Source organism: Salvelinus sp. IW2-2015, linkage group LG24 (genome assembly GCF_002910315.2).
Source record: "Salvelinus sp. IW2-2015 linkage group LG24, ASM291031v2, whole genome shotgun sequence".
NCBI classification, from domain to species: Eukaryota; Metazoa; Chordata; class Actinopteri; order Salmoniformes; family Salmonidae; genus Salvelinus; species Salvelinus sp. IW2-2015.
This window is the reverse complement of record NC_036864.1, coordinates 10,138,345-10,164,028: the sequence shown is the minus strand read 5'-3', so window position 1 is coordinate 10,164,028 and position 25,684 is coordinate 10,138,345. Positions and strand designations below refer to the sequence as shown.

General features: G+C 43.0%; 1 protein-coding gene across 1 annotated transcript in view; it reads left to right on the top strand.

Moving 5' to 3' along the window:
* Positions 1 to 970: 970 nt before the first annotated feature.
* The window catches only part of nrip2 (nuclear receptor interacting protein 2), a 35,494-nt gene continuing 10,780 nt past the window's right edge, over positions 971 to 25,684 (top strand). Inside the window, exons 1-2 of the mRNA XM_023969703.3 lie at positions 971 to 1,774; positions 18,020 to 18,346. Of these exons, the coding sequence (XP_023825471.1) occupies positions 1,619 to 1,774; positions 18,020 to 18,346 (483 nt within the window). The 5' untranslated portion in view covers positions 971 to 1,618. The remainder of the gene's footprint in view (positions 1,775 to 18,019; positions 18,347 to 25,684) is intronic.

The window sequence follows — 25,684 nt, the reverse complement described above, 5'->3', positions numbered from 1 at the left end:
TGAGTGGAGATCAATGCTGGAGCAACCACACCAATCACACACACCAATCACACTAATCACAGACACCAATCACAGACACAACCGTAGCATAGGTGCCGGAACCACTGAAAACCCAGGGGAACTAAATGACAACTGGTTAGAACTCAGCTAAATACACATATAGCTGACAGCGTGGATCCCTCAATGTGTTATCCATAACATAGAACTACTACTGTACAGGAGTTAGAATCTCTATTGGTTGACTGCATTATAACATGTTACATCTCTGATGTGCTTTAGATGTGGCTCGGTGCACGGCTGAAGGACATTCAGGGGAAAGGCTCAAATAAATCCAAGGGGAGAGAATCTGATCTTTATGTATTTATTCAGGTAGTAAGCGTCTGATGTGATCATCTCTGATGTTCTATAGCAGCATGAATCAGCATGTTCAGTATGTCAGCCAGGACAGAAAGTGTGTGTGGAGGGTAGGGAGRTAATAAGRAGGTAGCTAGTTGCTTTTCTACTTCAAAGTGTTTCCCCCCACTACGGGGCATTAACCGAGAACATGTGGGTGTCGTGTTTTGAAACTAGGCGAGATGTGTGTGTGTGTGTGTGTATATATATTTATGTGTGTGTGTGTGTGTGTCTCAGAGTGTGTGATGGAAAGAGGGCTTGAGGGGAGGGACAGGGGGTGGGTATATACTCCTCCAGAGAGCAGCAATGAGAGGAAGAGACAGAATCACACACAGAGAGAGAGAGAGAGGAGAGAGAGAGGAGACAGAAAGAAAGCGAGAGAACAAGCGAGTCCAGAGAGATCAGAGGAGCAGAGAGAAGGGGAGAGAGAGAGGAGAGAGAGAGAAGAGAGAGAGCGGAGAGAGAGAGAGAGAGAGCAGAGAGAGAGAAACAGAAGAGAGAGAGAGAGAGGAGAGAGAGAAGGAGAGAGCAGAGAGAGATAGAGGAGAGACAGCAGAGAGAGAGTAGAGAAGAAAGCAGAGAGAGTTGTGAGAGAGAGTAGAGAGAGAGAGAAGAGAGAGAGCAGAGAGAGAGCGAGAGCAGAAAAAAGGGACGAGAGACAGAGAGAAAGAGAGGGGCACAGTTTGCTCCTGCAGCGCTGCAAGGACAGACTGCACTGACAGAGGAGGACACACACACACAGCCCAGCCTGAAGAGAGACATGTCTACATAACAGAACCATCAGCACACTAACCATTTCTGGACACTGACAGCAACACAGAACACAAATAGATGCCAAGGACTAGCCCCTCAAAACAACCTCACCCTCACAGAGAGGGAGGTCACAGTTTGAAGGTGGAACAGTTAGAAGACGGACACAGTAAAGGTGAGGGAAGACATTTGTTCTGGAAGAGACCAACTAAAAACAGGAGTAATCAACAGTATCATCTCCTCTCTGCGATATAGCTCTTGGAAGTGAAAAGGAGAGACTTTGCAGTACAGGGCACTGGGCTGTGCTGCTCTGCCTTAAACACTCATACCCTTCTGTGCTGCTTCTGCTGCTACTGCTGTTCCAAACCAGGCTACATCAGACAGAGGTACGCTGAACGTAGCAGCTCTGCTCTACACTCTAGCTAGCTGTACTGCACTGACTGACTGGTTGACTGACTGGTTGGACTGACTGACCATGAGTGAGTCGAAGAAGGGTGATCTGGCTATCCGGGATAAAGCCATCCTAGGCCAGCAGAGGCGTCTGAAGCAGGCCACCCAGTTCACACACAAAGACTCAGCCGACCTGCTGCCCCTGGATGGGCTCAAGAGACTGGGCACCTCCAAAGATCTGGTGAGTGACTGTCAATGTCCCATTGGACTATTCTTATTCTGTTATTGGTGGTACTGTCACTTAAATGAGTTGTATTCATTAAGTCACCGTAGCAAAATGTTTTGCAAGGGAAAATGTTTGTTTTCTGTTGTAGAATGTTTTACTACAGTGTGCCCTGCTCTTATTGAACAAGTTCCGATAGTCCCTCCCTCTTACAGTCTTTTTTCTTCTGTTTGCTGCCTTATGAATACGACCCTGGTCAGTGGCTGTCTGAAAGTCCCATTAGATCACACTCTATTGCTTGTATTGTGTCACTTTGACTCTTAGTGGTGGTGGCTAATGGTGGCTAAAAGGTGGCTAAATGCATTTTGGATGAGACTTGGCAGATAGAAGATGTTGAAATGAGCTTATTTGGATAGTTAGTTGAAGAGGCTGTACTCTGTTTGCCACCAGCTGCTTGGCATTGTTGGTGCTTTGGGGACCGTTGGGAGACAAGTTGAAAGACATGAATATTGTCACAGTATTTTGACAACACTGRGGTAAACGGTTGGCTGWATCTAACTGAATGATTTACTAGGTTTAAAATGCGGTGTAAAGTAAATGTACTAAGTCTATGACTAATGAGGTGGACCTTTGATTGACTATGATATTGCTCTGTTCTCTTGATGTCGTCATCAAAAAGAGTTGAATATCAACACTATACTGCTTTTCTATCACGCCGGTGTGTTTCTTATCATGGATCTACCGTTCACTGTTGTCGCTGAAACATCAACTGCAATTTCCATTATCTGACGAGATGTCTAGAAAAGATGGTAGGCCATGTAACTGCATAGAAGATGAAAGACCCAGTACAGTAGATGAGAGGATTGCCTGTCAAACCCTGTCAGAGAACATGGAGCCTCAGAGACACAGTGTGGCCCTCACACGTCTCCTTCCATCAGTACACTAGCTATGAGGTCAGAGGGACAGAACAAACAGAGCGAGGCAAGTTAGATTAAGATGCAGGCGTACACCCACGCAGCCACCCACGCAGCCACCCACGCAGCCACCCACATTCTTCTAATCAACACACTGACAGAACACACTGTGAGACAGACCGACAGTCCCTGTTATGAAGTGTCTGTCCGTCCCCCACCATCCTCCCACTTCCTGCTCAATCAGTCCTCTCTCTCCCAGTCCTCCTCTATGGACACAAAGGCTTCCTGTGATAATGGCTTCATTGCCCCACTGTCAACAACTGACACAGTCTTGATTAGATGGCTGCCTCCCAAATTCCCAGAACGCACTCCAAGAATCTCCAGAATGACTGGAGCGGAGAGCATCAGAAGTGCGTGTGTTTACACTGTCTGTGTGTGTGTGTCAGTGTGTGAWTACACTGTGTATTTAAAGCCAGCTTTCACAGAAGGCAGCAGCATCTCCATCACTAACTTCCATCTGTCTCAACCCTCTCACATTATATCTAAATCTCATATCTAAATCTATTTCCCTTTCCTCTCAGAGTTGAATTCTCTCACAAGAGCATTGTGGGAGGATAACAAGCTGTTATTTAGAGCGAAATTAAATATTTGTTGGAGCCTGTCTGGTGCTCTGGATTCTATTCACACTCTGAGAAAATATGAAATCCCTATGCAGTGAGAGAACCTGGAGGTAACCATCTCCTGCGTCCTAAATGGTCCTCTATGCCCTATACACATAATGCTCTTGTCAAARGTAGTGCACTATATACAGTAGGAAATCAGGTGCCATTTGGGATTCACCCATGGTGTCTGACTTGTAAACGAGTGTCTCCATTCTTCTGAATACAAACAAGCAATATTCAGGAGAATATTTTATTACAATGGCGACAACAAGAGAGGATGATGCCACTGACACACTCAGGCTCTTAAGTGTATTTACARTCACATGTATAACTTTATGCCACTTTGTCAAGATATAATGCAGTCAGAGCTGAATCTAATCCTTTCTGCATCACCTTCAAAATGCAGACCASATCTGCTGAATGGCAACATTTAATTCTACGACCTTACTGGGATAAATCCCTCTTATGCTAAAACCAATTATCTGCTCATCGGAAAGAGAAAAGAACTSACTCTGATTCATACCTCATTTGCTAGAAACCCCATTTGATGGAGGAAACAGGCCACAGGGGTTACAGAATGATTTGCATGTAATCTCACAGCCCTGCATCACATTGTAATGGCCTTGGAGCCTGAACGGCAGAACGCCAGAGAGGCAGCCATTGTTACAGCTCCCCAGCCGTGCCTCGCTCTCCGTACTGACTGTCAAAAGCAATCACGCTCCGGGTGGAGACATGGCTAAAGTGAATTGTAGAAAAGCAGCAGGAGTGTCCCTAAGGTGCGTGGGGCTACTCTGAGACCAAACAGAAGCCAGCTGATAGGCACCAACAGAGTAGTGATGTCACCTCACAGCTGAATAGACAGACAGTATGTGTGTAGATGTGTGTTTGTCTGTCTGTCATTCTGAAATAGTGTTCATATTTCAAGAATGCTTTATTATCAGTCTCATGGGTTCCTTCCCCTATTAAGGAATGATGAAGCCATTTGTCCTCATTATCATTCTCAAGTCATTAAAATAGAACTATTCCTGGTGTAAAAACACACATTGAACCGCACAGGGCTTCTTTAGATGTAGCCTGGTTTGCCACTCTACTTCAACTGAGCCAGTACATCATTTAACAGTAAAGAGCCAGTTATATGAGTGAATGTGTTTTGGCTTCTCTCTCTTTCTCTCTCTCTCTCTCTCTCTACCTCCCTCTCTCCCTCTCTGGCACTGGTAATCATCCTAGACCAGAGCCAGGGAGCAGTGAGCATGAAAAGGGCAAAGACAACCCACCATTCAATCGCAAGAGCGAGGGAAGGGAAAAGCAGAGTGGAGGAGGGTGGGGACAAGAGAGGAAGTGRTAGACTGTGGCCCCTTTTAGCACGAGTGTTATTTATATCAGAAAGCCATGAGTACTAGAAAAACAGTGAGGAAGAGAGGAAGCAGAATCCCTCTCGCCACTTCTCAGTTATATCCCTCCATCTGCTCTGCCTCCCACTCTTTTTAACTTTGTGTGAATAAATGTGTGTGAGTGTATCTGTGTATCCTCTCTCCTGACAGACGCAGTGAGGCCTGTCTAATTGGGAGGCTCCAGGTGTCTCTGTCAGGTCAGAGCCGGGCTGCAGCGTCCGCATGCTCCAGTGTGGAGCAGAATGTAGAGCACCTTCCCTTCTCAGCACCACACTGCAGTATGAAGCTCAGAGGAGTGCATTACACCACCAGGCAAACAAACCCAGCAGGGCACTTCCATCTCCACATCAAGTGGAAGTGTCTGGGCTTGGTTTTAATTGGTGGTAATTATCTCATTAAATTGTTTATAACATCCAAGAACGACAACATTAGACCGAGTTCTCTCCCAGACGGCGACATAGCACCTTCACTCACTCGATGGGATCCCTTGACATTTCACTAAGAAGTTTGATAAAAGTGCCCTAACTCTGACTGTGGAGGGCCATGGTGAATTGATTCAGGAGACATCTCAGGAAGGTTCTAGTGATTACCATTAGAACCCAGCACTGAGCCAATTAGCCTGGCTGACGAGAGCGGAGGTGAGCCCCCCTCTGACTTCAGCCAGGCGAGGACCCTTCTCTCTATCCCTCCACCCTCTCTCCACACTCTTCCTACCTGTTTCTCTCTATCTCCTCTGCACTCTCTCACCCTCCCTGCTCTCTCCCACAGCTCTCTTGCCTACCTGTTCTCTCTCTCTGCACTCTCTACACCCTCCTACCCTCTCGTTCCACACTCCTTCCTACCTGTTTCTCTCTTCTCTCGCACCTCTCCAACCCTCCACCTCTCTCCACACTCTCTTCCTACTGTTTCTCTCTCTCTTCTCTGCACTCTCTCACCCTCCACCCTCTCTCCACACTCTCTTCCTACCTGTTTCTCTTCTTCTCTGCACTCTCTCACCCTCCCCGCTCTCTCCACACTCTCTTCCTACCTGTTTCTCTCTTTCTCTGCACTCTCTCACCCTCCCCGCACTCTCTCCACACTCTCTTCCTACCTGTTTCTCTCTTCTCTGCACTCTCTCACCCTCCCCGCTCTCTCTCATCCACTCTCTCCCTCTCTCAGTTGTCAAAAGCTTTGATGGGCGGCAGCAGACAGACAGCCGCCTAAAAATACCTGGGTGAAACAGACAGGCACAGAGACTGAGGGGATGGCAGGGGAGAGATCGAGAGTAGAAAGAGAGAGAGACATGGAGGGGAGGGAGAGAGAGAGAAGAGAGGAGAGAGAGAGCAGATGTGTCGCTGGCTACACCCTGATGGTTTGTATGACAGGAAGCCAGGGGCTGGGGACCTTGATCCAAATGGAAAAGCAGGCATTAGCAGAGTCATGTGACTTCAGCCATGACAGAGAAAGGAGCCTGTTGCAGTCAGATAATTAGCCCACACGGCAATTAGGCTCTAATCTCTCAGAGCGAGTGAGAGAGAGAGAGAGAGAGAGAGAAAAGAGGACATGCCATGACAAAAGGGAGGGAGGGAGAGAGAAAGAGAGAGAGAGTGAGCATCATAGTGACCGGTTTGAACTGGAACACTGTGGACGTGTTCCGAGGGAGGTCACAGCAAGACACTCATCAGCCGAATCAGCAGTCTGCAATATGTATGAAGAACACAGAGAAACAGTGTGTGTGTGTATATGTGTGTGTGTGTGTGTGTGTGTGTGTGTATATGTATGTGTATTTGAGGAGGGCTTGAAATTATGCAAGATGGAATGCTAGAATATGACAGACAGGATACAGACAGAGAAGGACGAGGTCATTGATGATTGATATTCTATAAACGTCCAAGTTGTTTTTCCTCTTAACCTTTTGTGCCATGTCTAGTGGTTTGACTGGACTGGTTGTCTAACTGGGTCAGTTTGCTTCTGTATCTAGTCAATTTGAATATTTCAAAAAAACGAAACAATGGCCATCTAGCCTATGGGGAACAACAGTTGGTATTCATCAATAGTGTTATACAGTGTTAACAACACTCATTGAAATATTATATGTCATGCCAATAAAAAATGTATTTCAATCTCTACTCCATACTTTCAGTACCAGAAAGGCTATGGGAAGTTATACTCTTTAATTACAGCTAATTTATTTCTAGAGACCAACTAGGGGAGGGACAGGAAGGGACAGGAACCTTCACATCCTTTGTACATGTTTAACCAACCATCACAAATCACTATTTAAGACTCATCCAGTCATCATCTCTGCTGGCTGAAATGAATGACGGCTAACCATGATATCAGCCAATATAATCTAATCTGCATGAACGCTGATGGATGCAGACAAAGATTAGCCTAATTCATAGCAGGGATGCCAATTCCAAGTTAACCACTTAGCCAATAAAGACTACCACCTATCAGCATGCATTTACAACCATAACGGTGTTGCATAGCATAATGTCTGATGTATGACTGCTACCTTCTCCCAGGGGGGATTCAATAGGGGTAACTCCATATTTAGTGTGACAAATCAAATAAATGCCTTGTATGAGCTATTTGGCAAAACGAGACAATTTTACATGTACTCATGCTTTTGCCATTTGACGGTTGGCACAAAAGGGACGTGTCCACTGTGACAGCTGAAACTGAATAAATAATCAACGTTTATTTGCGGTATTTGGTCGATATATTCTTTTGTTGTTGTTGCAGAAGCCCTGAAATCCTACTGTTTGCTTTAGCACTCCACCGTGCCTCTGAGGATGTCATGGCTAGAGGCCAGACGCAACATCACACATTATTATAATCTTTGTCTCCAAATGGCTTATTTTACAGCCGCTTTCATCCCTGTCCCTGAAACCAGACAAAAGACGAAGCACTTCCGCCAAAGTGCAGCGCTAGAACAGTGAATTGCATTTGAACTTGATAAAAAAGGCCAGGGCACATACTGTATGGCAGTTCACGACCCCTGCACACAGGCCGCTTGTTGTGGACAGAGGATCTGCATCCAAACAGTCTGACCTCGCTGTAGCTGCAGGGCAATCGGAACCTACAACAGCCAGCTGCCTCCTCACTCACATGGAGCAGGGGGAATTACATTGCGTACACTTCTGTCAGCGTCAATCTGCTCTGCTCTTTGCCAGTCAGAGAGGAGCAATGAGGAGGGGAAGTATGGGTAATGGAGTTGTACTTTAACTGATTTATAATAATAGGATTTAAAGGAGGGTTTTCTCTCTCTCTCTCTCTCTCTCTCTCTCTCTCTCTCTATTTAAAAAAAAATCATGTAAAAAGCAACACACTGGGACGCAGTCAGATAAATCAGCAGGACCACAGACTGTGTCTGAAATGACACCCTATTGGGATACTATGGGGCTCTTGTCAAAATAGGGAACAGGGAGCCATTTGTGGACGCAGACTGTGACTCCTCCCTCCAGATAAACCTTTAGTAGTTCACCCAGGGAAGCCCATCCATCAGCCAGCCACACATTTACCTGGGTTCAATATCTATCTCCCTGTGTGTGTTTCCATACACATACTGTTCATTACAGCAGGAAGGATCAGGGGAATATGTGTTGAAGTACCCTTAATCAGTGTCAGATTTAGATAAATTATCTGATGCTGCAAGCTTTGAGAAATGTAAATGAGAAAACTGCTGAATTATGTATTTTCTGTGTTGCCTTCTGTAAGGCTAGTGCTGATGGAAGATAGAAGACTGAATGGTGGGGGTCAAACGAGAACGACACACTGCTGGTTTTCCAATGACATCTTTGATAAAGGGTTGTGGACATCGAGATAAAACCAGTCTCTATGGGTGATAATTGCTGGGGAAAGGTGAGTGTGAGGTCAAAGGAACCACAGGGGCTTGATTTGAACGGTTGTCAGATATGACACAGTCAGAAAACACTGTCCACTTTGCTCCAGGACCAGAAGGAGGTGAAGATTATAATAATAGATCACTATGATTCAGGCCCGGTCCAAGTGGTCCTGTTGATTGATGGAGAGCGTTGTGGAGCAGACGTCGAGCTGCTCATTGTGAAAAGCCTATTCTGGGGAGGGCTCCTGTGGAGAGGCCTTCTTCACAGCTTGTGTCAGAGCTGACTAACACAGCTCAGCCTAGCAACTACATGATCAGCTAGAACTGAGGCTGGGTTAGGAGGACAGTAACATACAGACTGGTAGCTTCTAAAGTACCCAGATGAATGGTGTAATTCCCAAACTAGTTGCTTTGGAACAATACAGAAGGATTTTTCTATCTAAGTTCCATGTCCTCTGGGAGTGATTGAATACCTCTCACATCATATCCAGTCGGTTCCCGTATCGGTTCCAGTATCCACATCCTCTAGGTTGACAGGGTGTGTTACCGAGAGACAGATGTCAATCAGTGTTGTGGAGCAGGAGGAAAGGCATTATAAACACTGCGCACGCACACGCACACGCGCACGCGCACAACGCACACACAGAGCAGTGCGGCAGGGTAGCCTAGTGGTTAGAGCATTGGGCTAGTAACCGAAAGGTTGCAAGTTCAAATCCCCGAGCTGACAAGGTAAACGAATCTGTTGTTCTGTCCCTGAACAAGGCAGTTAACCCACTGTTCCTAGGCCATCATTGAAAATAAGAATTAGTTCTTAACTGACTTGCCTAGTTAAATAAAGGTCAAATAAATAAGAGGACAGTATTATAGCTGGGATCTCTCTATCATTCATTATCTCCCTGTCTCTAAACTCTCCCCTCATCATCATTCATATTGTAAACAGGCAGAACAATCTGCAGCTTCCAGCCCTGTGTAGAGAATGGTAAATGAGCCCTGCACAATACAAAACAATGATGAACAATACAATCAACTGAGAAAAGAACTGGACCAAATACCAGAGTGGCATTTATCCTCCTTCTTCCTCTCCGTCTTGCTCCATCTGTTCCTCAGGCTATTGGGTATGATTGCGCAATCGCAGTATTTTGGACAGTCAACCCTCTGGGGATTTGTGCTCTTCGTATCTGGGTGCAATACAATACAATACTGTGATTACAGGAGTGGGCCATGTAATACTTCATTTATATGCAGAGATAGCAGGATACAAGGTACCAAGGCTATGAGGTTTTCTAATAACACTGACATACAGAGAAAATGTCAAATAACATGATTTATTATAGAACTATAAAATAACTCTATCAGAGGTGGCATTGTAACACAACATAGTAATGAGGCTATTTGCGCTGTGGTGTCCTGCAGCTTCTCTCTGTAATGTTATCTTTTAGAGGAGGCACTAGACTACAGACTCAAGGCTTCATACAGAACGGACACCTGCTCATCTCCTGAAGGTGTTGAGGAGGTCAAAGGTCACATCTGTGTAAACTCTCACCAGACACTTCCGGTGTGACACAGAGCCTTTAGAGAAACTGCAGTCTCCCACGATACCAGCAGCAGAACCCACCTACAGATGTAGGATCTTCATTTGAGCCTACTCTCCTAATGCAATCTTGCTGACTTTACAGTAGCCATCGCTCAGAGATTTTGAAATGAATTGTGAATAATGCTGAGTGAGAAAGTTACAGATGCACAAATATCATACCCCCCCCCCCCCCAAATGCTTTATTGTAATTGCTAGCATGTCTTGGGGTATGAAATTTGTGAGTCTGCAACTTTCTCACTCATAATTTTTCATGATATTCAGGACTATCCGTAATCATGGTATCATCCACGTTCATGTAGAAGTGTTTAGAAGCATATTCTATTCTTATTTACAATAAAAGTGACTCCAAAATGACACAATAGATTATTTACCATTCATTCTATTGGCAGCACAATAATCTGAAACGCAACCAAAGCAACCAGTAAATGCATCCAACAAGTTTGTAGAGTCACACGCTTGATGTAATCATTGCGTGCTGGGAATATGGGACAAAATACGAACCTTTTGACGACTTTAATACACATGAGTGAATTATCCAATACTTTAGGTCCCCTAAAATGGGGGACTATGCACAAAAAGGCTGTCATTTCCAAAACGATTCACCTGATATGATGATGAAAATACCCTCAAACTAAAGCTGACAGTCTGTATTAACCTCATAGTCATTGTCTCATTTCAAATCTGGAGTACAGAGCCAAAACAATAAAAAAGCCATAATCCCAATACTTTGGAGTCATTATATACAGTATACCCACTGAAGTCTAGAAAAGTCGGAGCAAACAAGATTCCTGTTTTTGCGTACCTATTCATTTGACTTGATCATGTGGTTATCACACATACGTAGACCTGCTTCTGGGTGCGTGTGAGAGAGAGAGGAGTGTGTGTGTGTGGTGTGTGGTGTGTGTGTGTGTGGGTGTGTGTGTGTGTGTGTTTGTGTGTGTGTGTGTGTGGTGTGTGTGGGTGTGTGTGTGTGTGTGTGTGTGTGTGTGGTGTGTGTGTGTGTGTGTGTGGTGTGTGTGGGTGTTGTGTGTGTGTGTGTGGAGAGAGCTACAGTATATATGAGGGAGAGAGAGTGCATATATGCCTGAATACAGTGTCAATAAGCCCTATAACAGAGAAGCTCTAAGTAAAACTTGCGGTCTCCAGAGAGCACTTCCTCCCCTGATCAATAGAACRCCTACCCACAGAGGTATACAGAGGCCTGATGCGATCTATTGTGTGAGCCAGTATGAGAGCACTGACCAGTAATCACTTTGACGGGCTGACAGGGAGAGCTGGAGCACAGGGTGAAATGAGCCCAGGAGGAGACTGACAGACAGCTCGGCTTGGCTCTGATATGTTCTGATGTTGTGGTCATTACCTGAAACCTTCAACACCTCAACTGAACTGACAATGAGGCCGCAAAGGTGAGATTTGAGACCAGCAACTGTGTGATACAAGCAGAACAACTATTTTGTAGGCTACATACTGTACAGACATGCACAGTGCAGATAAAAACACATCAAATTGGAGGCGCGCCTACACACACATAAGCGTGCACACGCTATTTACAGCTAACGATGTGCCTCTGGCATAGAGACAATGGATGTTTCCATCACGTCAGTAGCAGCATCGTTTTTCAGCAGCAGTTATGATATCTGAAATGACTGACATCCTCCTTCTGGTGAATTGATGCTGTTGGTTTTGCTGGTGTTAGCTGACCTTCTGTTCACTTCAGACCACATGGCCTTTTAGAAAAACTATTTCCATCTTTCTCTAGAGTGACTCCCTACTGGAAAACAATTAGATTACCATGAGGCTCTGGAGCTCAAAATTCTATTAATTTTAGATTTATCACATGAAAACAATTGTTCAACTCAGCCATTGCCCACCAGTTGTTTTGAAATGGTTTAAAATCGAATTTCTTGTTCGTCATCCAGGCAAGTATCAAATCATAAAACAACAGTTGCCTTAATATCTCTATGGAATGGGGTTGGTCTGAGTAAATGAACATGAAAGCTGTACAGAACACTAAGATAGAAATGTATCATATTTAAAGAACTCTCTGTCCTGAAGAATATGGAATCATCATAACATTCTAACATTGAACAACATTTTTTTATTTAACCTTATTTAAACTAGGCAAGTCAGTTAAAAACAAATTCTTATTTACAATGACAGCCTACCGGGGAACAGTGGGTTAACTGCCTTGTTCAAGGGCAGAACGACAGATTTTTACCTTGTCAGCTCAGGGATTCGATCCAGCAACCTTTCGGTTACTGGCCCAACGCTCTAACCAATAGGCTACCTGCTGCCCCTAGCTGGTTCTCTTTTCTATTTATTTACCATTCCAGGTCTACTGTGCACTACCTATTAAACTAAGGGGCGGGATCTCAGACACAGATTAAGCCTAGTCCAAGACTAAAAAGCACTTTCATTGGAGATTCTCTAGTGACGTCATTTTGAGTCACCCTGCCCCCACCCAAATGAACATTGCCACAGTTGTAATACAGTCGTATGAAAAAGTTTGGGCACCCCATAAATAATTGGGTGTTTGGATCAGCAATTTAATTTTGATCTATCACATAACTGATGGACACAGTAATATTTCAGTAGTGAAATGAGGTTTATTGGATTAACAAAAAATGTGCAATATGCATCAAAACTAAATTAGACAGGTGCATACATTTGGGCACCCCAATAGAAACATCACATCAATATTTAGTAGAGCCTCCTTTTGCTAAAATAACAGCCTCTAGATGCTTCCCATAGCCTNGCATACATTTGGGCACCCCAATAGAAACATCACATCAATATTTAGTAGAGCCTCCTTTTGCTAAAATAACAGCCTCTAGATGCTTCCCATAGCCTCTAATGAGTGTCTGGATTCTGGATGAAGGTATTTYGGAYCATTCCTCCTTACAAAACATCTCCAGTTCAGTTAGGTTTGATGGTTGCCGAGCATGGACAGCCCRCTTCAAATCATCCCACAGATTCTCAATGATATTCAGGTCTGGGGACTGGGATGGCCATTCCAGAACATTGTACTTGTTCCTCTGCATAAATGCCCGGGTAGATTTTGAGCAGTGTTTTGGGTCRTTGTCTTGTTGAAATATCCAGCRCSGGCRTAACTTCAACTTTGTGACTGATTCTTCAACATTATTCCCAAGAATCTGCTGATATTGAGTGGAATCCATGCGACCCTCAACTTTAACAAGATTCCCAGTACCGGCACTGGCCACACAGCCCCACAGCATGATGGAACCCCCACCAAATTTTACTGTGGGGAGCAAGTGTTTTTCTTGGAACGCTGTGTTCTTTTGCCCCCATGCATAATGTCCCTTGTTATGACCAAWTAACTCAATCTTTGTTTYATCAGTCCACAGCACCTTATTCCAAAATGAAGCTGGCTTGTCCAAATGTGCGTTTGCATACCTCAAGCGACTCTGTTTGTGGCGTGTGTGCAGAAAAGGCTTCTTCCGCATCACTCTCCCATACAGCTTCTCCTTGTGCAAAGTGCGCTGAATTGTTGAACGATGCACAGTGACACCATCTGCAGCAAGATTATGTTGTAGGTCTTTGGAGGTGGTCTGTGGGCTGTTTTTGACCGTTCTCACCATCCTTCGCCTTTGCCTCTCCGATATTTTACTTGGCCTGCCACTTCTGGCCTTAACAAGAACTGTGCCTGTGGTCTTCCATTTCCTCACAGTGGACACTGACAGCTTAAATCTCTGCGATAGCTTTTTGTAGTCTTCCTCTAAACCATAATGTTGAACAATCTTTGTTTTCAGGTCATTTGAGAGTTGTTTTGAGGCCACCCATGTTGCCACTCTTCAGAGGAGAGTCAAAGAGAACAACAACTTGCATTTGGCCACCTTAAATACCTTTTCTCATTATTGGATGCACTTGTCTATGAAGTTCAAGGCTTAATGAKCTCACCWAACCAATTGTGTGTTCCAATTAATCAGTGCTAAGTAGTTACAGGTATTCAAATCAACAGAATGACAAGGGTGCCCACATTTTTGCATAGCCTATTTTTCACATCTGATTTAATTTCATACAACTTAATATTGCTACACTAAAAATCTTTGTCTGGACAATACCCCAGTACTCAGCTTTTATTAGAAAATGAATGGCATGCCACTGTGATCATTTTCTGTGACGACAGAGTAAATTATTATGCAACCTCAGAGGGGTGCCCGAACTTTTTCATACGACTGTATGTATATATTATTATTTTATTATTTTCTATTACATTTTTATAGTTTTTTCACTTTGTCCTGCATTGTTGGATCCTGGAGCTCAATAATTTCACTGTACCCTGTAATTACATCTGCAACCCTGTACATGTGACTATTAAACTCTCTAATCTTGTTGCCTGAATCAACGGGTCTCCATGGTGATGGATAAACTTTATATCAACGGGCAATTGTATCGGGACTCTAGAGTAACTCCCTGGCTATTTTAATTTAATGTTCAAATCTGAGTTTGTGTGTTGTAGTGTATCATGACAACTTCAACGATAACGAATACATGCTCTGTTGATCTCCACTTGATAAGGAAAGGGTTGCATATGGCTCAGGTTAATGTATGTAGYCTTCCTAACRAAATACATGAGGTTTTTAACTTGGTCAACATAAATAATATTCATATTTTGGCTTTGACCGAAACGCATTTGGATGCATCTGTAAATGATGGGCAAATTAACATTCATGGATATAGTCTACTGAGAAGAGATAGGAATAGTAATGGTGGGGGTGGAGCACTGTACATTCAGAATCCTATACCTTTTAAGAGGAGGGATGACCTTAATGTATGTCAAGTAGAGGCACTATGGACTCAGGTACATCTGCCTCACCAGGCACCCATATTGGTAGGATGTGTGTATAGACCTCCTAGCTCTAAGGTGTCCTATCTGGATGACTTATATACTGAGTTTGACCAGGCCACAGATAGCAACAGAGATGTACTTATCTTGGGTGATTTTAATATAAATTGGAAGGATCACAATAATTCGAATAGAACAAAATTGATGAGATATGCCAAGAACTGTGATTTGAAACAAATGGTTAATGATACTACTAGAAAATAAAGGACAGTCATCAGGGTATAATTGGATTATACCCTGATGAAGACAGCTTGGCTGTCGAAACGTTGGTAATTCAATTTTTGCATCTGAGCTCCTAGAGTGTGCGGCTCTCCTTTATTTTTAAGTTTTCTACTCCGCTAGCCAGCACCTCGCCTAAATAGGTGTGCGTTTCTTTGTCTTCTAATGATACTACTAGATCATCAATTAAGTTGGGTCATCGTTCAGACACATGCATTAATCTTATTTTCTGTAATATACCATTGCAATGCTTAAAAGCCAGATCAATGCCAGTGGGCTGGACAGACCATAATATTGTGACCATAACCATGAACACCAAGGTTCCAAAGAAACCCCCTAGGATTGTGGTCAAAAGACATTTTAAAACCTTTAATCATGAGCTATTTCTAAATGATTTGGCTGGTGTACCCTGGGAGCTGATTTATCTAGAGGATGATTTAAATCACACTACAGAATTTTTATTGATTTGCTCACTGAGGTAATCATCATGCCCCTATAAGAAAGAGTACAGTTGGTGCCCGTCCATCTCCATGGATCGATGATGAACTGGGTGAGGCTTTTTCTCAAAGAAATATGGCAAAAGTCTTAGCAGCCAAGTCAAAATTAGAAATTGATGAACAGAATTATAGAACATTACGTAATTATGCAGTTAAATTGAATCGAAAGAAAAAAAAGTTATTTTACAACAATGCTTTTATTGATTGTAAAAATGATTSTAAAAAGGTATGGAACACAGTTAAGGGCTTACTTGGTACATCTATCTCATCATGCCCATCTAGTGTGGAGGTTGACGGGAAAATAATAAGAAAACCAGTTGATATTGCCAATCATTTTACAGATTTTTTTACAAAGAAAATTAAATTACTGAGCAAAAATGTAAACATACATTCTTCCAAACAAGCTATTGTCCAATGGATTGATGATCATAATATGAGCAACAAGACCTGCTCTTTTAGTCTGCAAACGGTGTCAGTGGAGGAGGTGTTAAACCTATTGAAGTCATTACCTGATGGGAAATCTACAGGTTATGGTCTTATGGACAATTTTTTGCTTCGCTGTGCTGCTCCCCAGATTGCAGTTCCACTGAGATACATATTTAATTGGTCACTGGAAAAGGGGATGTTTGCAAATGTATGGAAGCATGCGAAACTGTGTCCTATTCCGAAAGACTGCAAAGAACCCATTACTTCTGCCAATAGTCGACCAATTAGTCTACTCCCTACACTCAGTAAGATATTGGAGGGTATTGTGAGTAGACAAATGTGGGAGTACATGGAAAAGAATGATCTGATTACAGCCAATCAGCATGCTTATTGCAAAAACCATTCCACTACCACTGCATTGGTTGACATGACAGACCAGTGGCTCAATGCTATGGATAATGGCAAGTTTGTGGGTGTACTATTTTTAAAGTTCAGTGCAGCATTTGATTTAGTGGATCATGAAATAATTTTGACAAAATTAATGCATTATGGTTTTAAGGAGGTAGCATTGAATTGGGTACAGTCATATCTAACTGACAGGAAACAGTCCACCTATATCAATGGTTCATTTTCTTCCCCTCATGTGTTAAACTGTGGAATACCGCAGGGCAGCTGCCTTGGGCCACTTCTTTATTTAATATATACCAACGACCTTCCCTATGCCTTAGCTGAAACTCAAGCTACTATATTTGCAGATGATACTACAATTTCTGCAGCAAGACAATCGGTTCAACAGGTACAGCAAGCTTTACAAGGAGATTTGGAGAATATCAGGGAGTGGGTTTGCCGGAACAAACTTGTTTTAAACACCAAGAAAACCAAAGTTATGTTGGTCTGTTCAACTAGGAAAAGGCCAAAACAGCCTGGGATACAATTAAGTATGGGAGGAGTACAAATTGAAGAAGTGGCAGAAACCAAACTATTGGGAGTGCAGCTAGACAACTGCTTATCATGGTCGTCTCAAATAACTAATCTATGTAAAAAAAAATATTAAAACAGCATGCATAATCAGAAGGATAGCTAAATATTTACCAGGAAAATTATTCAGCAAATAACACAAGCATTAATTGAGAGTCAGGTGAACTACTGTTCTGTRGTCTGGGGAAATGCATCATCAAGTGAAGTTAGGAGGCTGCAGAATGCACAGAACAAAGCAGCAAGGATTGTTTTAAGGTGGAGATATGGCTCTTCTGTTGCAGTCATGCGCAGTGTTCTTGGTTGGTCATCAATCGACAAGATAATTGAAAAAAACATGCTTATTTTATTTCATAATATACATCATTTAAAACGGCCAAGTTCTATTCACAACGGTATTCAGTTGGTAAGAGACAGACATTCCGTAAATACTAGGAATAGATTGTCCACCATCTATCCGTTATCCAGACAGAAAAGAGAAATAGGCAAAAGAACATTTCGATTTAGAGCAATAAAGAAATGGAATAAATTAACTGAGCAAACTAGAAACCTTTCAATATATACATTTAAATATTCTTTTAAAACGATTTAAATATAATACATAGAAATGTTGTGGGACTATAGTAGATGAAGAATCTATATTTTTTAGATTGAGTATTTGTTGGGTCATTGTGTTAGTATATTTTGTATGTTTGTAATAGTGTGTTATATGTGAAAATGTGTTTGTATTATAAATTGTATTTTAATGTTTAAGGACTCTTGGAAGATTAGTCCAAATGGGGACTAAAAGTGATCCAAATCAAATCAATCTAATCTAGTCCAGGACTAGGATTAACCCATTGAAAATGGTGTCTGACATCCCTCTACCTGCCCTGTCTCCTGGTTACAGCAGCCCCACAGCATCGTGCAGCGCCGCCTCATGGCGGGAAACATCCCACAACTGCGTGGCGAGGCCCACGTGGGGAGACCCTCGCCCCTGGTCGACAGCAAGGAGGGGGGCGCCGGCGACGCAGAGGAGAAGAGCGAGAGCACGGCTGACGACTCCACGGAGGAGAGGGATTCGCCGGAGGAGAGCGAGAGGAGCCTAGAGACAAGGTCGGATGAGGAGGAGGACAGCAGCGAGGCCGGGGGGAAGACAAGCAGCACGGCTGGGAACCTTAAAACAGAGGAGGGGAGGAAGGAGAGTCCTCTCACTGCCCTGCTGGTCCAGTGCAAGGTACGCTTGAACACCCATCCTTCCTTCATTTTGGCCTCATGGGTTTTTTATTAGCCTAAATTAAATCTCAGATACTATTCAGTTCCATTCCATATGACAATAAAAGAGGAGTGAAAGGGAGAGATAAAGGGATAGGAGGAGAGAGAAGCACTCAGAGAGACGACAGTGACTCATCATTTATCCAGATGATGCGTTCCCTCATTGTATTCTACTGAGCCCGCTTTCATCAATTCTTAATGGCTTTGATTCTATGGTTTGTAGAGTCCCCATATCGGCCCTCTGCACCCCTCAGACACTCTCGTCACACTGTGTCTGTGGCTAAAGGAAGAGCTAACGTAACACACTGTAACAGTGACTCCTCCACCTACAGGATCAACAACAGACTCATAATGAAGTCAACACACAGCTGAAGACCCCATCATAAGATAATCATACGAACAACATCGGTAGAATCAATCTATATGCAAGATGGGAAGACAAAACAGTAATGCAAATGCATTGAGTTCACTGGCAACATCATTCATTTCAGTGAATGAATAGCATTCAATTAAATTCTGACTCCGTATGTTCAGGCTATATTATTTCTGCACACAACCCACTGACAACCCACATACTGCAACGTAATAATTGGACTAACTTTAAAACACCATACTGCACCCACCCACAAGTATTGATTGTATGGAATACAGGCACAGACTTATGAAACAACACCTACATACACGAGACTAACCAAGCATCAACTCCACTGAGAGGTACAAAAATATACCCCCAATTAAAGGAGTTTGACCTTGGCGGCAGAGACTACTGTGTACCTTCCCTCCTCCAGATCACCTCACCTGAGTCACTCTATAGACCAAGGATGACTGCCACACAAAAACCACCCACTCAGTTGCATCATTTCTGACTGATGTCATGTCATCGCAAGGTAGTGTGGTGCGTATTTCCAATGTCCCCAGTGTATTTCCAATGTCCCCAGTGTATTTCCAATGTCCCCAGTGTTACCTAGCAGCATTTAACTGACTGGCTTTCTGAATCACACCTGCCTGAAGCATACCTGTGAGAGCATTCGAGGTTCCAACAAATCAATGTGGTTTGGAATAGATAGATCTTTGTTGATGAACTCATACACGTACAGCGCCTTCAGAAGGTATCATACACCTTGACCTATTCCACATTTTGTTGTTACAACCTGAATTCAAAATGGATTAACTACAATAACTTTAACTACAACCCGGCACAGCCAGAAGAGGACTGGCCACCACTCATAGCCTGGTTCCTCTCTAGGTTTCTTCCTAGGTTCTGGCCTTTCTAGGGAGTTTTTCCTAGCCACTGTGCTTCTACACCTGCATTGCTTGCTGTTTGGGGTTTTAGGCTGGGTTTCTGTATAGCACTTTGTGAGATCTGCTGATGTAAGAAGTAATTTATAAATACAATTGATTGATTGATTGACAATAAAAAATCTCACCCATCTACACACAATACCCCATAATGACAAAGTAAAAAGAAAATAATTATGTTTTCAAATGTATTTAAAATCAAATACAGAAATATCTCATTTTCATAAGTATTCACACCCGAGTTACCTTTGGCGGCGATTACAGCTTTGAGTCGTCTTGGGTATATCTGTATCAGCTTTACACATCTGGATTTGGGGATTGTCTCCATTCTTCCTTGCAGATTTTCACAAGGTCTGTTAAGTTAGATGGGGAGCGGCGGTGAACAGCAATCTTCAAGTCTTTTCACATATTTTCAATGGGATTCAAGTCTGGGCTTTGGCTGGGCCACTCAAGGACTTTCACATTCTTGTTCTGAAGCCAATCCAGCGTTGCTTTGGATGTATGCTTGGGGTCATTGTCCTGTTGGAACGTAAATCTTAGCCCTAGTCTAAGGTCATTTGCACTCTGAACAAAGTTCTCATCAAGGATTTGCCTGCTGTCATGTGCTTTTTTCTTAGGAGTGGCTTCCATTTAGCCACTCTCCCATAAAGACTAGATTGGTGAAGTTCTGTAGAGACGGTTGTCCTTCTGGCAGGTTATCCCTTCTCAGCCAAGGAACTCTGTAATTCTGTCAGAGTGGTTCTTGGTCACCTCCCTGACCAAGGTCCTTCTTGCCCGGTTGCTCAGGTTGGTCGGACAACCAGTTCTAGGCAGAGTCTGGGTACTTGCATATTTTTTCAGTTTCCCAATGCTGGAGACCACTGTGCTCTTGGAAACTTTCAACACTTTATACCTTTCCCCAGATATATGCCTCATCACATTTATATCACAGAGATCTACAGACATTTCCTTGGACTTCATGTTATAGTTTATGCTCTAACATGCACTGTCAACTGTGGGACCTTACTGTACAGTATATAGACAGGTGTGTTTCTTTCTATATCCTGTCCAAACAATTGAATTGGCCACAGGTGGACTCCAATCAAGTTGTAGTGACATCTCAAGGATGATACAAGGAAATTGGATACACCTGAGCTCAATTTTGAGTGTCATAGCAAAGGGGTGTAAATACAGTACCAGTCAAAAGTTTGGACACACCTACTCATTCAAGGGTTTTTCTTTATTTTTACTTTTTTCTACATTTTAGAATAATAGTGAAGACATCAAAACTATGAAATAACACATATGGAATCATGTAGTAAACAAAAAACTATTAAACAATTCAAAATATATTTTGTATTTTAGATTCTTCAAAGCAGCCACCCTTTGCCTTGATGATAGCTTTGCACAGTATTCTTAATTTGTGCCTTTGAAAACCAAACCCAGAATCAAACTGAAAACACATTTGAAACCTTTAGACATGCCTCCTCGTCCTTCATTTCAAAATGTTAAGTATCAAAAGAAAATGTCAACGAAGTTGAATTTCATAGTGGTATTTATTAACACCATCATTTGCCAAGTGAAAGATGAATTATGGTATGCTTAGATAAGTTCATGAAGTGCCATATGAAAAGAGAGCTATAACAAGGTACAATAAAAACATTAATAAATCATTATCCGTAGGCATTAGATAAACATGTATGAAGAGAGCTGTACAAGACAAGATATAAAAAAACAAGAATTATGCAAATATAATCAGGTAAATGTGCATATGAAGGGGAACTGTGACAGACAAAAAAAACACCAATCAAGAGTTATGCTTCGATAATAAGGTAGAGCTGACAGAGCTTTACAAGACACAAAATATATGAACTATTTAAAAAAAGGTATAAGGCCCCTAGATAACACATAGATGAACATACTTGGAGCACAGAGTTAGTCTGCCTGACTGGAACTCATCTACTATCCTTGGCAGCATATGTGTGAAATAGAATGCCTTCAGTTTAGGAACATCAGCACAGAACTTAACATCAAAAGGCACATCAATAACAACCTGCTCGGATGGAGCCCAGACAAGCACTTTGCATCTGTATGAATATTCAAAGATAAATACACAACGCAGAGGACTAAAGGTCAAGAGGGAATTCATTATCAATGGAAATAGTTGTTTTTCTGTAATGGGGAACTGAAGATTAATGGGTCAGGGACACGGGAGGAATTTCAGTCCGTGTCTCATAGCTCCATGTGGCAAGTTCTCATTGGTCCGAATTGTCTATACATTGAGCCTGAAACAGGATATTTGTTATTTGGCCATTGGCCCAGTTTTATTGCAAGGAAATCTAATTGGTCAACCACAGGCTAGGGTTGGGTTATAAACTACATCATGTCTCTTTGTTCAGAGGAGAAACATTGAGGACAGGGAAGAATAAACATCTGCCATCTACTTTCAAGCATAACAACAAGGATTTGTTCTCTTTGAATAAATATATTTTTCTCCCCCTGATTTGCTTTGGGGTCTGTGTTATTGAAGAATAACATCAACTGCTAACCCATCTCTCCAGTCCTGTGCAGAACATCACCATTTGCACCTGCATGTAGTACCCACGGGCTGCATTAGGTTGCAGCTGAGGAACCCCATGCACCAGCTTCACATCGGTGAGTTTGCCAGAGAACAGTTCAGTCAGAGACTCACACTTTTTAATCAGAAGAGGACATTTGATTTCGAATAGCTCTTGAGAATTTAACGCTCCATCTGGGCTTACAGAAAGACATGGCTCCTTGACACTCACTACTGTGCCTCTACTCTCCAGACTAAACCCGCAGCTCTCCATCTATGTGTAGGCCACCTGCTCGCTCTCCGTGCCATCTGTGGTTGCGGAACCTGGGGGAAGAGATGCTCCCGCACAAAGTTGTCGTGATGTGTTCACAAACCTTATTTTCTGAGCTAGCAGTGATCCGAAGTTTACGCGCGTCATACCACGCATGGGAGACACTCTGTGCTTTAGTGACCTCCTCCAAGCTGGCACATTGACACTCCTCCAGTTTAACATAAACGTCATAAAATGACAAGCATTTCTGAAACTGCATGTTAATACCGTGTTCACCATAAGGCTGCTGTAGCTGTGTGGCTGCTGCTGGAACCTGATGACTGTTTAGTTTAGCTTTGATGCACTTGTGCAGAAGGCACCTCACTGGAACATTGACCCCTTCCACAACGCACTTAATAAAAGTTTTGGAATGGTACGCAGGAGTTGGAGGTAGAGATGGAGAAGCGGCTGGGGCGCTGTCAGAGAACTCGTCACTTGGTTTGGTGACGTTTGAAACAGATCTCGCTCAACCTTTTTGGAGCTAAATTCCGCTGCATCCCAGAGTGCCACTGGCATTGCTCATCTGTACAGGACACTCCTGTCAATCCTCCATACACAGCATTCTGCCCCTTCAACAAAACACTACTGATAGAATAGTAAATTACAGCACAGAACACAAGTTTACATGGTGTTCACAGCTGACTAGTTTACACAGTCTCCTTTTAACTAGTAGGTTTAGGTTATGCCGGTAATTTCCTATTCGATTGTAAAACTCGCCTTGATTCGGTACCTACCTCATTGCCATTCGAGATTAAACTGATATACTTACACAATGAGCCATTGAAACCAAAAACGTGTATGCATGTTGTACTAGTTAACGTTCTGGTCAGTGATATGGTATCATCACAATTAGTTAGCTAGCTAAATAACAAACAAAAAAAGCCAGCGAGCTAACTACCTTCCATAGTAGTACATCTGCATGACTGCAAGACTTCCCCTGACCTGCAACACAACAACACCCTGCACTCTCCACCGTGCCGACAGATGATATAAGAATCCAGGCAGAATGATGGTGTGTTTTGCTCTGACTGGGCTGGACATCTGCTTCGAGGAACACCAGGTTGTCATCCTCAAGACAGTGAATAAGCACCCGCCCAACTCTGCCGCTGTGGAGGTATTGATATGCCTCTGTGCTTTTGTAGCTCCTCACCTCTGACCCATCCACACTGAGAGACGAGACAAAATAATTGAAGATGTCTTCGGAGGTGATATTCGGCCATTTTTTCATATCGTCCTCCCACTCTTGAATAATCAGCGGATGTGACACAGACTTTCCATTTGACTTTGAAAGTTTGTTTTTTGGTATGATCCCACGACATTTTGAGCTAGCTAGCTAACGTTCGCAAAAAAGCATGAACGACACAACGGAAGTCCTCCACAAAACAGAACGTTTGGACATTGTTTTCTTTCCGGGTTCATAAATAAGGTGAATACTTAAGCAATAAGGCCCGAGTGGGTGTATATGGCCAATATGCCACTGCTTAGGGCTGTTCTTTGCATGACACAATGCGGAGTGCCTGGACACAGCACTTAGCCGTGGTATATTGGCCATATATCACAAACCCCAGAGGGGCCTTATTGTTATTATAAACTGGTTACCAATGTAATTAAATGTTTTGTCATACCTGTGGTATATGGTCTGATGTACCATAGCTTTCAGCCAATCAGAATTCAGGGCTCAAACCACCCAGTTTATAATTCGTATTTTGGCGAATGTAGTATGACATCCGGGAACTTTTGGCATACTAACTATATCCATACTATGACCAGTAAGCATACTATATACTCAATTTACGTCCCAAATAGTACGGTTTGTGCGGTTAGTATGAGTATTGAAACACAGCTACTGTGTGTGTGTTTGAAGTGAGTGGTTCGCCAGGGAACATTCCATGGGGATCAGCTTATCTTTGATCTCGTTTGTTTAGTTCTGTTTTTTTAAGCGGCTAAAAGCTCCATAGTTACCCATTAATTCCGGAGCCATTTTTAAACTTCACAGAAAGGGAGGAATTTTTCACCACTCAGACAGAGACAAAAGCACATGTTTGTAGGCCTTCTGAGAAGCCTGGCCGTGAGAAGCCTGCAGAGATTAAGGGGGGAAGCTCAACTAAAACCATATTGTGTTTCGGGGACTACATTTTTACACCCAGCCACAGCAACGGGATTTGATGTCCTAGTGGGCTTTAATCTAGGGGGTAATCCTTACATCTATGATTCATTTATCCACCCATCCAACCTTTATTCATCCTTCCATCCATCCCCCTATCGAACCATTCATTCAAAACATGGTGGATGTTAGAGAAGGCTTGTGATGAGCTACACTGGCTCAGAAACCACAAGGTAGTACTGCTGACACAGCGAGGACACAGAGGTTATGTCACTGGGTTGTGTTAACTCGTGTTCAGGGAAGCATATCATTATGTGTCCACTCTCCATTGAGAGTCTTTCCCTCTCCATCGAGAGGGGGCGGGTGTGACATCTTGTTCCGTTCTCACTCATGCGGATCCAACATATGCTGTGAAGTGTGAACATGTTTTAAATCCTCCCTCCAGAGTTGCGTGTTTTCTCCAACATTGTTCTCCCTTCCACTCGAAGAAGTGTGATATGTCATATTCTAATAAGAGCCTTGAGATTTACAACAGAAACTTCATTATAGAACATTTTACATTTATATTTTAGTCATTTAGCAGACACTCTTATCCAGAGCAATTTACAGGAGAAATTAGGTTTAAGTACCTTGCTCAAGGACACATCGACAGATTTGTCACCTAGTCGGCTCGGGGATTCGAACCAGCTCTCTTTCGGTTACTGGCCCATTGTTCTTAACCACTAGGCTACCTGCCGCCAGGCCTCTGCAGTCATTAGAATCTGCCGCAATGTCTGCTTCCCCTTTACCGTGAATCACTGCATTGTGACATGAAGTGCCCTACGGGGAACCACTGGGAGATGTGGAGGAGGATAAAGGACCACCACCCTGGCTGTTAGCAGCTCTGCTGGGTGTGTAAACACACACACACACACACACACACACACACACACACACACACACACACTGGATGACAGGGAGTGAGACAGATAGGATGCTTTAGGCACCCAGGAGAAAACAGCCCTGCTGAAACACAGGATCCTCACTTCAGAAGTATTGTTGTGTTGTTTAC